At 50.3% G+C, this 12,746-nt stretch overlaps 1 protein-coding gene across 1 annotated transcript; it reads right to left on the bottom strand.

Annotated features, from left to right (window-relative positions):
- Positions 1-1,030: 1,030 nt before the first annotated feature.
- LOC147190450 (brevican core protein-like) lies at positions 1,031-12,391 on the bottom strand. Its single transcript, XM_086136995.1, has 14 exons — positions 12,245-12,391; positions 8,715-8,785; positions 8,278-8,634; positions 7,773-7,947; positions 7,323-7,450; positions 6,961-7,254; positions 6,046-6,798; positions 4,030-5,985; positions 2,596-2,703; positions 2,346-2,504; positions 2,166-2,248; positions 1,826-1,970; positions 1,565-1,747; positions 1,031-1,489 (listed from the first exon to the last, which is right to left on the bottom strand). Exons 1-14 carry the CDS (start codon positions 12,262-12,264, stop codon positions 1,368-1,370), a joined length of 4,554 nt encoding a protein of 1,517 aa, XP_085993121.1. The 5' UTR covers positions 12,265-12,391; the 3' UTR covers positions 1,031-1,367.
- Positions 12,392-12,746: the final 355 nt, after the last annotated feature.

The raw sequence follows: 12,746 nt of genomic DNA on the forward strand, positions 1-12,746 counted from the left end.
TTGTGTTGAAAAGGCAAGACGGCGAATCTCCCGTCAAAACAATATCTTACAGTAACACACTCACACACACACACACGTCTAAACGTGTACTGTATCTCATTGGAAGTGAATTGATTTATATTTGACTGAAATTAAAACGGCGCCTTCCTAAAATTAAAACGACGTCCGAAACGACAAACGTACAAAAACAATCTCCTAAAGTGGACACCGGCTTGAATACGAACACACGTTCACGTGAAAAACTCAGGTATGAAGATAATTACTTTATCAATAAACACATTTGAAAAAAGAAACCGTAACATCAAACTATTACCTTCTCCAACAACACTTGTATGTTCTGGCCACTTATGGCGCATTCATTTTCATAATTAACAAGACTTCCTGGTGTGTGGCCAAGGCGGGGACGCAGCGTTTTCATTGGTTGAGCGTTTTCGTGTTGCTGTACGAAAGTAGGCGGCCCGGCGCCCCAGCGGTTAGCGCGTCGACCTCACAGTGCAGAGATACTGGGTTCAATCCCAGCTCCGGCCTCCCTGTGCGGGCCTGCGTGGGTTTTCTCCGGGTACTCCGGTTTCCTCCCACATTCCAAAAACACGCATGGCGGGCTTATTGAGCACTCCAAATTGTCCCTAGGTGCGCAGATGGTTGTTCGTCTCTGTGTGCCCTGCGATTGATTGGCATTGGCAACCGGTTCAGGGTGTGCCCTGCCTGCTGCCCGAAGACAGCTGGGATAGGCTCCAGCACCCCCCCACCCCCCCGCGACCCTTCTGAGGATAAAGTGGATCGGAAAATGAATGAATATATGAAAGTATTACGTCATTAATGAGGCCATATTGTCCTCTTACATGTTTAATAATTTTGTTTTTTCTTCCTTTCAGAAACTTTCAGGGTCTTCTAAAATACAAAGTTTAATCTCTCTTTTTGTTAATGACAGTCAATATTAGTAACTGAATTACGTACAAATGCAAAAAAAACAAAACAATGCGTCCCTTTGGTTATATCCATTGTTGCCCAAGACACACAGACTACCATGGACCGCATTGGAAGAAGAGAACCATTTATTCTTTGCTCTGTTCTACAAAACTTTATTACAACATAAAGCTGACGAACAAAACTGTGTCTCCAAAACACGTGCGCAGGATTGTTCTGAAAAAGCGGGTATGTTACTTTACACTTTTGATACGGACAGACAGAACACATGAGCACGTTGGGTATGCAATACTGATGTATTAGCACCATTCTGCAATGTGTATAACAAAAGGAATCAAACAGTTTGACACGTGAGTAACATTAATCGGTAAAAGCACATTTTTCACCTTGTCAAGGGAGGACAGCAGAATGTGGCTTGTATGGTAAGGGGAGTGGTGCTTTTAAAACTTGATGTCCCAGTAAAGTGGCGTCTCCGTGGTGGTTTCAAAACCGTCGTGAAAGGCGGCCAAGTTGCCGTCCGTCGATGACATAATTTCAGCGTCGGGGTTTAGACCTCCATGCTCTGAAAGGAGATGTTAGGTTACATTTTCTTTCATTGTCTCAGCAACAGCCATCTAACGTTTCTCTTTGGGCTCACCTGGGATGCACTGAATTTGAGGCCTCTCCCAGCTGCCCCCAGACCGACAGCGGATCAGCGGATTGAGCCTCTGCCGGAACCCCTGAGAGCAGTGGTAACGCACCACGCCGTCTGTCTCGTAGCGTCGCCGAGGCTTCCCGAAGATGGAGGCGTCGCGGACCTTAGGCGGTGGGCCGCACGACGCTGTTGGAAAGTGGTAAAAATCGAAACCGAGGCGCCTTACGTGTGAATGGTGTTGACTTGAGTGTGCGAAATACGCACATGTGCCTTTCTTGCAGGTGTAGGCCAGGTGGTAGTTGCAGGGCACGTCGCTCCAGCGGCCGTCGTCGTGCCACACCATCACCACGCAGTCCTCGCCGGACAGGAAGTAGCTGTCAGGCTGCCCTCCGTACCAGTTCTCGTACAACTGTCCGGACACAGCAGAAAATACGTTTAAACATTCGATTTACATTGAGGTGGTAGATCGTTGAGTCTCCATCTCTCATTTTTCTGCAGCATGATAGATATGAGAGTCTTGAAACCTATCCCAGCTGTCTTAGTGTTAAAGAAGTACAAATTCAACGGTGAACATTGGATGAAAACAGGAACGGCAACGACTCACCAACGGATTGCCATCAGACCACCTAAAATCCATCTCAACGGTCTTATCGTTCAAGCCCGTCCACTGATACTCTTTGTAGTTGCCTGGTGATGACAAAACAAGACGAGAAGCATAATCACCTCTTAAGAGTGTAAGTGCAAGTGTAAATACAATACATGGACAAATGGGCGGTGGTCATACTGTTGATGTAGGCCTGCTCCTCGGGGGTCATGATGGAGGCCAGATGGGCACCTTGCACGCGGCAGTGCTGCTCGGCCACCTCCCAGCTCAGACGCTGGCTGAAGTGTCGGTAGCAGAAGCCATGGAACTTGTTCCATCCTGGTTCGCAGCTCTCCAGGTCTGGGGGGGGGGAAAAACAAAAGGCAAAAGTGTGGAGGGGGCATCGACGGAGAAATGCCTGATCAAGTAAGCCAAAGTTCAATGAGCTCACCCTGCTCACACAGATCTCCCCCGTAGGTGGGTAAGCAAAGACACTGAATCTGGCCCTCTCGCTCCGTGCAAGTGCCACCATTGAGGCACGGTTCTTTAAAGCAAACATCTGGAACACAGAGCGTCCATTCACATCAAACTGCATTAGAATACGCTTTACTTGCCATTTTGGAAAAACTCCAGAGATCTCCACTTAGACACATTGATCTTGCCATGTTTTACCAAACAGATATGAATATAATGTGGGTTTTTTTTCTTTTTTTTTATTGTTGACTCGTAACCAAAGAAGGACACAAAATCATGTCGCTGCTTGGCAAAAAACCCCCCCAAAAAAAACACATTCATTTGGTTTGTGCGCACACCAATAAAGTCCAACATCGAAATATCATCAGACAAGAAAGTCTATTCCGAAATCATTCCCTCTTTCATTTCCTATACAATCAGAATATTGCTTTATGTGCATGAACCACCACATTTACAACAACATTGTTCTTCTAAACATGGTAAAAGAGAGCTAATTCAAGAGGACATTTTATGTCAAAGTAGAGTGCCGGCTCAGCCAGTATGAAATTCAACAACCAAATACGTCTTTGGTGAATTGCGTGTTTCTGAAAACCCGTGTGTGGACGCGGGGTTCTGGATTTTGCCAGATTATGATGGCAATTCGACCAATTGACCTCATTATGCCCTCACGCTGGGTTTCTCTGCCCATGCTGGTGAGAGAGACGAGGTCAATCGCATTCGCCACAATTTCGAGTCTCCAGATAACATTTAACAGAGAGGGGATGGGGGGGGGGGTTACACTCTGGACTGTTCACATTCCAACCTATGCGCAATTTAGAGTATGCGGTAAACGTGAAAGGCATCTTTTGGGAAAATGGGAGAAAGCCCACACAAGCACAGGGAGAAAATACAAACTCAGACTCGAAAGCGGAACCTCAGAACTGTTAAGCAGACAAGCTAATCACGAGCCACCGTGGTACCAGAGAACCGTTTTCAAATTGTGAAGAAAAAATGGTATGTCTACGTTAGAAAGTGAGTTAACAATCAAAAAGAATGACAAAACAGATGTCACATTTAACATATTGTCCAGGATCCCCTGTTGAGCTACTTGCAGACTGTGACCAGACATTTAAACATGAGCTGACAGACATAATCACGGTATTATATGACCATACTTCACAGAAGTCAAAAGAGCAGGGAAGAAAACATCACATGGAACAAGACCGGACAGTTAGCCAAGCGTCACATGGAGGTGTTTCCCAGTTGAGTGGAAAAGGGGGGGGGGGGGCGTTTTTTTCTTTTGGAGGGGGGGGGGGCAATAATGCAACAAAGACAAAGAAGGACAAGGCAGGTCGGAGGCAGGCTTGGAGGTTTTAGTGCGTTGTCAGGAAGATGAGGACGGTTAGGCCGAGGAAAGTGACGTTAGTGTTACCTGCGACTTTACCGGCCGCCGTCGCCGCCGTCGCCGCCTTCTCGTTAGGCAAAACGTGGTCGGTGGGAACCTGGGTGGGGTTGTCGTCCGGTTCAAGGGTGGTGGACGCCCAGGTCTCAGATGTCCCTCGGAAGACGTCGGGAGAGGCAGCGGTCGGCGGACTCCGGGTGCGCTCTGACCGCCGCGTGGTCGCCCGAACCGTGGAAAAGACGGACGAGGATTTGGCGCTGATCTCCAAATCCTTCAGAGACTCTTGAGGTCCGGTGGTGGTCGTCAGCACAGCCCAGCGGGATGCCTCGGAATCGTACGGTAATACGGTGATCTCCTCATCAAATGCCGGGCCGGTGGAAGTGCTGCCGTCAAGCGCTGTCGTCGTTTCTTGAGCTTCCGCCTCAACGATTGGGTTCACTTTCTCTTGAAAGGATAGAGTAACATTTTCTGCAAAGATCGAGCTGAATATTCCCGCCGCCTGTTCGTGCTCGGCCGGTGTTGTCGTGTCTCTGTCAAAGCTTTGGGCGCTGGTAGAAGTCTGGTCAAATCTTTGGCCTACTTGTTCGACGTTTGGCATCGATTTGGCCTCTTCTTCAAATATTGGAGTGAGAGCAGTTGATTCCTCAGGGTTGAATATAGCTTTCGTGTCCATTTCTAACATCTGTGTGACTCTAGGTCCTTCTTTTGGGGTTGGCGTGGCGTCTTTGTTCAATGTTTGACGTCCCTTATCAAGGTTTGTCATAGCTTCGGCCTCTTCTTCAAATATTGGCGTAACAGTAGTTGATCCTTCGGGGTTGAGCGTAGGCTCAAATTCAAACGTCTGCATTAATGTTGGTCCTTCTTTTTGGGTTACCGCACCTTTGGCATCGTCTTTAAAGACCGGTAGAGCTTCCCTTTCGTCTTTTGGGCTTAGCGTGACTTGAGGCTCTTCTAATATTGGCATTAGCGCAGATCCTTCGGAGTTTTGTGGCGCTTTCTCCTCTTCGAACATCTGTGTTACGCTGGAGCCTTCTTTTGGGATTACAATCGCTTCGGAGTCTTCTTTAAATACTGGTCTCTCTTTATTTTCATATTTTGGGGTTAGCGTCGCTTCAGCTTCAAATAACATCGTAAGTGTAGATAATCCTTTTTGAGTAACCTCTTGGAGTGTCGTCGTAACTTTAGTTTCCTGCGGTGGTACAGATGCCGTAGCCCCCTCTTCAAATATGGCTATGCCCGGTTTGAGCGTAGCTTTAATCTCTTCCTCGATCGCGAATGGGATGCGAGGTGGCGCTATCGGATTAAGCTTTGCTAGCGCCTCCTGCTCAGATGTTGTTGTTGTTGTTGTGACTCGGGCTCCGTCTTTGGGATTTGGGGTAACTTGAACCGTTTCTTCGAGAATTGTAACTTCATGTGTTTCCCCGCCAACATTGCCGCTGGGTGAAAAATTCCGTGCTTTGGAAACAACGACTTGATCTTCAGTGCTATCTTCATCAGTCTTCGGTCCGGTAGTTGGGTTAAAAGCGACGCGCCCTTTAGTCAATTCAGGAAGGACGCCGGGTTCGAGTCCACTTGCCTCCTCGTAGCTCACGGTGGCGCTGTCAAAGAGTCCTGCGTTCCCTGATGGTCGATGCAGTGCCGTCGTCGAGTCTGGAGGCACCTCGGAGGACATCTCGGGAGCTTCGGCGGTGGGCGAGCTGACGCTGAAACGGGCAGACGTTGTTGGAAGCCGCTGTTTTTCATCACTTTCCATGCCGTCGCCAATTTCCAAACTGGTGCTTCCCTCCTGCGTGGAAACAGACTCCTTCAAGTGCGATGGCGTCGAGAGATATTCGGAGCCCAGACCGGGAGAGTGCTTGGATGCGGGCGGGGTGCTCGGATCTTGGGTGGTTGGCAAAGACTCTGGAGGAGCGTGGCTGGCTGAGGCAGAAGGTGTCCGGTGGCCGCCGGACCCTGACTTGAAAACGGCGACTTCCTGCCGACTTTCTGGAAAAAGAGACGCTCAAGTTAACGCATTGCTATACCCTGACGCTATTGAATTCTTACCTTGAGAAGTATCGCCTGACCCGCTCACGGGGATCAACAATGAGGAGAGATCCGCAGGGGTTTCGGTTGTTGTCGCGGGCTCTTCTTTGTCCTTGGGCTCCAGAGTTACGGGAGGAGGTTCTAGAATCTCCTCTTTAGCCTCATGTTCGTAACTCTCGGTGCGCATACTGTTCAAATCCAAATCCTGCAGCAATTTCACTTTCCCAAATGACCGCGTGCTCTCCTCGGGGACCTTGTCCGTCAAGTTCTGGGTCTGGGTGGCGTTATCATCGTGGAGACTCGTTGCGCTTTCTAATTCGGATAGCTGCTCAGTAAAGTTCTGATGTGGATCTTGGCTGTTGTCAAATGTGGACTGGAATGAAACGTTTTGAGGAGAATAGTACGTTTGGGTGCTTTGAATCGTGTTATCTCGTGCCGTCGTATGTCCAGAGTCCTCGTTTTCTTCTGGGGAAGAGGACGTTCCGTCAAAAGGTCTCAGCTTCTCCGAAGCGTCCGCTGTGGTCAAAGGAGGCTCCGGTGTATTGGACGGAAACCCCGGCTGCTCTTCAAGCGCGCTTCCATCCGTGGGAGGGCCCGAGAAAAGGGGGATGCTTTCCAGAAAACTCTGAACCTCCCGCTCAATTTGTTCCGAACTTTGCCCGAGTGGAAATTCTTTGTCTTCGTCCATGAAGATGACAACTTCTTGTTCAAAGGCGCTCGGCTCGGGAGTGCTTGCGATGTCCATGGCGGAGTCCGTCGGTGTTGTTCCGCTGCCTGCAGATGTGACGGACGAAGGGAAAAAAAAATGGGAATCAACGCATACACGTCTGTTTTCATCAGACACTCAAATGTCAGTTTTTGTAAAATCAGAGGTTTTGGGTTTGGAAATAGTTGCCCCGATGCGGGTCTTGGTCCCGTCTTTTGGTCCGCACGCACCTCGGAAACAATAAACGTCGTACAAGCCGGACGGCTCCGGGAAGACCGTTTGGTTGACGAAGCGATACACGGTCTTGACACCGGCCCGGGGGCCTCCGCAGCGCTCTCTGGGGGTCCGGATGGGGTAGCGCACGCTGCCGTCAGAAAGCCAGCCGGGGCTGCAGTTGTCCAGACCTTGGCTCCAGGCCAGGTAAAGTTGCGCCGCCGAGGCCAGCCGAGCTCCCGCAGCCCTGCAGTGTGAGCGGGCCCCTCGGAAGGACAACCGCTGTGGGACGGGCTCGTGGAACACCTCCCCTATAAAGGGAATGTTAGAAAGGATCAAAAATGGGATCCCGCGAAGGAATAGGGGCTGCGGGTCGTACCGCGCATTTCTTCCACGTAGCAATAGACGTCAAACCGATCCTGTGGATTCATCGTCCCGTAGTTTCTCACTCCCGGTTCTCCATCCATGTCTCCGTAGCAAGGTTCGCGGGGCGTTTGGATTGGGTACCTAGGAAAGCGGTGCAGAGGAGGAAACCATCACCCGAGTAATTCTGGCTCGCTCTTTCCGAAACGAGCGTTCGAATATGGGCTTCGGCCTTCCTGGAGTCGACATGTCCTCCCCGCGCTCGTGAGGGTCCGGCTACTTCAGCTTTCTCCCACATCCCCAAAACATGCAAATAGTCTACCGTTGTAAACGCCAACGGTGTGCGCGACGCCACACCGGCCTCTCACCCGGTCAGTCGGTTGGGATAGGCTCCACCTCTTACGCGCAACCCGAACGAGGACAAGCGCAAAAGAAAAGGGACGGGCGAATGAGCGGCCGAACGTACCTGACAGTCTGGTCTTGTAGCCAGCCCGCGTCGCACTGCTCGTAGCCGTCAAAGTAAGCCGCCCGAAGCTGGCCAAGAGTCGCCATTTGGGCCCCGACGGTCTCGCAAGCCCTCCTGGCCCGATGGAAGTTCAGCGCGTATCGACCCATGGCATCCCGATAGTGAAATACCACACCTAGACACAAAAGCGTGCAATGTCAACCAGTGACGTTCAACAAGTTGCCAAAAGTACTCGGTGTGTCGAAAAGACTCTGGTAAAGCACACCACTGCTTTTTTTTCCCCCCCAGGTCAGACAGAGCATTTTTGAAGGCCACGGACGGGAATTTCTTGCGTCGCCCAATCTGTTGTTGTTTATCTTCTTCTATGCCGATTCGGTCCCCGTTTTTTTTTTCCTGCCTTATGTTGAACGAGCCTATTTTAAAAAGTAAGGAGTACAATCGAGAATTTCAAAAATAGGGGTTTCAAAGTACCAAGTCATTTCCAACCGCAGTTTTTTTTCATTACCTTTGACCTTGAGTTGGACGACGTCGCCGGTGTCCTCCAGGCCTCGCTGCACCTCGCAGCGATAGTGCCCCGAGTCACTGGAGCGCGTTTCCAACAGCCAGAGTGACAAATCTTCGGGCGAGGAGCGGTAGTTGAGCAAATCGGCGCGGCCTCTGTATGCCTCGTTGACTTTCACCCTGCCGCCCCGCGCCACCAAGATTTGCGTCTCGGTCCCGCCGGACATCAGCGTCCACTTGACCCGCGGCGGCATGAGAGGCGACGAGGACGCCGAGCAGGGGATGACGACGGCTTGGCCCAGCGGGGCGTAAAGGACACCCGAGTGGGAAACGTTCACCCGGAGAGGCGTCTGGCCATCGCCTGGAAAGCCAACGGGGAATGTCAGGAGTCATTAAAAAAAAAAAAATGAATATTGATGCTAATGGTCAAGAATTACTCACCTTGGGCAAACGGGAACCGAGTAGGAAAGGCCAGAGAGAAACGACAAAGTACGCCGAGGAGTGCCACGATTCTGCCGAGACAACGACAACCATCACTCAGGGCAGGAAGAGTGCGACGGGGTAATAAAGACGCATTATTTCTCCTCAGCGGTTTCAACTTTCCAATTTCACACAAGTGTAAACTTCAAGAGCCGTCGCTCGGGGTAGCCCGCGGCGACCTCAACACGGAGGCCCTTAATATCCGCGACTAAGCTCAACCTCAAACCACAAGCAACGCTGATATACATCCAGACAAAAACACCCAAATCAAGCGACCTTGTCACCTCCAACCAAAAAGATCAACGCAGTCACCCGAAATGTTTGGATCGTGGAGAACAAAGCTGAAGGTTCTTGGATCTGGAAACCCCGATTCCAAATTTGAGGGCTTCCGATTAAATTTGACCGATGTGTCACGCTGAAAAGATCGACCTCCATGAGATTCGAACGGCTTGTCGCTGGGGCAGCGCCATCGAGGGTTCAACTTTTTGGACTGTTAAGAACAAGTCTGAAATTTGGGGGCGGGCGGGGGGGGGGGGGGGGGGTCTTGTCAACCATGTTCACGCTCTGCAGGTTTACAATCACAGAAAGTATACCAAAAAAGATCAAGGTTTACTTTAGACCCTTGAGGACGCACCCAAAGGCTCTTTTGGACAAACGGGTGCTCGTTTTGCATTCTGACAACCAAATTTGGCCCACGGGTCAGTCGCAAAAGATCAAGCGCACAAGGGCAAGAGGAGAAAAAGCTTCCAGCCAATTTCTCCTCTGGGAACTGAGAACGATGGCTAGCTGAGAACATCCTTCCCTGGGAAATGACTGGATTGGCCATTGGAAATTGGACCATCGCGGAAAACCAAAGACTGAAATAAACATTATGCTTGGAAGTTGCGCATCAAGAAAACTGCTAAAGTGACGATTTAGTGCACGGCCGCGGCACGCGGCTGAATTCTGCCCGGTAGAAAGCGTGCCCGGCAAATCTAAAAGGAGAGACTTCTTAGGTGCCTTCGGAAGGTGCCGCTTTTTGTTTGGCGACCGCTATTTGAGGGACAAAAAAAAATAAAATGCATTGCGGCCCAAAAGGCCTGCGTATTCAAAACGTGTCTTGGCCAGCTTGGGACTGCGGCGTCAGGAAAGAAAAAAAAAAAAGTTTGGTTTCCAAGCGCAGGCTCCTCCTGACCACAAGCCGCGCAGCGTCCCCGGCCACAACTCTGTCACCAGTCTGGCCCTGTTATTAACCCTCCCGGCAGCTGGGGGGCGGGGGGGGGGGGGTGCCGTGCGCTTGCGGTGCCCTCTGTTCATTTATCACGGAAGAAGAGCTGCTCACACACACGTGCACACCCGACTAATGACACTTGCCGATCCCGGGTCTGTTCTCTGTTGCAATAATAGACGGCCATCTTCCACGCACCGTTATGTACCGCGTGTCGTCGAGAACAGCGCCGGCCTTTTGCAGGAATCCTGCCAATGACTCAAATCGCATCGCATCGCATCACAATACATGCGAATTTCGTCTTTACGGTCGATATAAAGTCGACGCGCCCCCGTTCGAATGCCTCGTTTAGAAAACGTAGCTCGATCAATTCGGCGTTTGGTTGATCGAACCGTCGGAAAAACAGTGGCGAAAGCGACCATTGCTCGGTGGTAACAGTCGTCAAGAGATGCGAGCGACGTCCCGATCGGATGAGCGGACAACAAGCGGCGATGAAGTTGCTTTGGCCCTCAAAGGCGCTCATTGAGGGCCAAATAGTTGTTCTAGTGTGCGTTCCCCGGCCAGCTGGGTGGGCCGCGAGCGCCCTTCACTATTAGTATGCTCTGCAAGAAAAGGGGAGAATGAAAGCGACGGCAGCTGCATACCACTGTGCTGTACAAAAAAAAAAAAGCCAAAGCTGAAAACGCCTCCGGGTGGAAATGAAAGGACGGTCACTGGCACACTTGCTTGCCCCCCCCCCCACCCCTCCCCTCCCCTCCTCCACTCTTTTTCTTCTTTTAAAATTACAGACAGTAACTTCCATTGCTTACGGGATCAGATTGCGGTGCCTTCTTTGCATCACTTTCACTTCGGGGCCCACGCAGCCTGTCGCCAAATCCAAACGGTGCACCACGGAGGCCCTTTTTCAAAGCCACATGATGAATAAACCAATCACGATGATGAAACATGGAGGCATTTTTGCACAAGGCGCTAGTTCTAAAGGGGGAGGGGCAACTTTGCGAGAAAAAGGCTGATAAGAAACGGCAATAGCGCATACACACACATCCATCCATCTCTAGTTGAGTTCTTTTCAGTTTCGACTTGATGCCGTCATGTTGAAGTCAATTGAGACAAGCGTGAACGGTGCCGCGTTCACTTTCGCTTGACCGCAGGCCGGCGGACCATCAACTGTCCTCCCTTTTCGCTACCTTGCTACCTGCGCATTAGGCTGCCTAGAAGGGGGGGGGGGGGAGAAGGGCCCTGTAAATCATGAGAGGTGCACTCAAGACTAAAAAAAGGGAAGCTTGCGTCATTTCTTGCCGTCCCGCAGGGCAACATTGCACTCGGGTCCAGGACACGCTTTCAAAACGGGCTCACCCAAATTTTTTCAGTTCAAACACAAACAATGACAACCCCCCCCCCCCCCCCCCCCCAAATGAACAAATTCTCCTGTTTGTTTCTTTTCTACCTTTACGACCGACCACATCTGAGGGAAAAAAGGGGGGGGGAGGAAGGGAGGGAGGAAGAGAAGTAGGAAGGAAAGAAGTTCAGAACCAAGGACGGAAGACTGAATGAATGAAAGGAGGAGAGAAGGTGGAATAGAACAAAGGAAAGAAAGAGGAAGGAATGAAGGAAGCAAGGAAACAAGGATGTATAGAGGAAGGAAGGAAGGATGTGACAAAGACGTATGAAAGAATGAAGGAAGGAAGGACAGAAGAAAGCAAGGCTCTCCACATTTGGCCTCGAGACAAACACTGGCATTGAAACTTTCTCCGTCTTCCTTTTTCAGATGCAAGTGAACTTTATTGGATGATTCTTTTTGGGGTGCCGATTCCGATCCTCGGGTTTCCCATAGCGCGTCAGGTTTCGTCACAAATACATTTACGGACACAACGCCGTCTTTGATTAAAATGCGTTGTTCACCAGTGTAGTAATCACCCCCCCCCCCCCCAGTTTGAATTTGAAATTTTGAAACAATTTGACTTGGATGGGCTAAATGAATTTGAAGCTATCACCGGTGGCGCATTTTGTCACCCAAGCCACACTTTGGAAAGATCTACTTTTTTTTTCTCCCTCCATCCAAATGAATGGAAAGTGATGCACTACAAACCACAGTCAGGGACAGGAGGGAGAGGGGGGGGGGGGGGAAACTTCCCCTAACATTTGGAACACAATGAAAAGTAAAGAGCTGCCTGAAGATATTTAAAAATAGAACCACGAGCGAGCAAAAAATGATGTGCAAAGGACATTTTGCCCACTCGATCTTTCAAAGCTTGCATCATCAACAACAACCAGAAGAGCCTACCGGAGGGGTTGAAGCTGCATCGCGTCACCGGTGTGAGGTCCCCGCGTCTCTTTGCTGCAGTGCGCTTTGAAGAATGGAAGAAAAAAAAAGTGCGTGTAGAGGGGTTGGGGGCGGTGGGGGGGATTTGGTTGCACCGTGCTGCAGGTCCTGAAAAGGGAGCTGCGACCCACTCGACGCGCCCCGGGAGAGAAAGAGAGAGACGCAGTTGAAAGTCAACAATCTGCCCACTTCTTCTTGCGCATGCTTGTCAAGGAGGAGAGGGTGGTGGGGGGGGGCATCATTCGAGTGGCCTTTTTTTTTTAGGTTTTCACCTCGAAGGGAGGACATACACGAACACAGACATGCACCAAAGTGCGCACTTCGGAGTTTTTGGGAGCCCTTATTGTTTTCTTTTTTTTGGGGGGGGTAAAAATAATCCCAAAATATTAAAAAGTTTGTGCACAATCACAATTTTTGCAACTCTATTTGTTTGCCGTAACTCAACATGTCCAGTAGAGGGCAC

Source organism: Hippocampus guttulatus, chromosome 18 (assembly GCF_054856545.1).
Source record: "Hippocampus guttulatus isolate MCC_2025c chromosome 18, RoL_Hgut_1.0, whole genome shotgun sequence".
Classification (NCBI taxonomy): Eukaryota; Metazoa; Chordata; class Actinopteri; order Syngnathiformes; family Syngnathidae; genus Hippocampus; species Hippocampus guttulatus.

What these genes read in the sequence shown, in the direction of transcription:
- LOC147190450 (XM_086136995.1), bottom strand. Translation starts at nt 12,264, where the DNA reads ATGCAGCTTCAACCCCTCCG. An exon ending in GGTCTGATGGCAATCCGTTG is followed by an intron (nt 1,971 to 2,165) that starts GTGAGTCGTTGC and finishes GTGTCCGGACAG; the next exon opens with TTGTACGAGAACTGGTACGG. An exon ending in TCAAATTCAGTGCATCCCAG is followed by an intron (nt 1,490 to 1,564) that starts GTGAGCCCAAAG and finishes ATCTCCTTTCAG; the next exon opens with AGCATGGAGGTCTAAACCCC.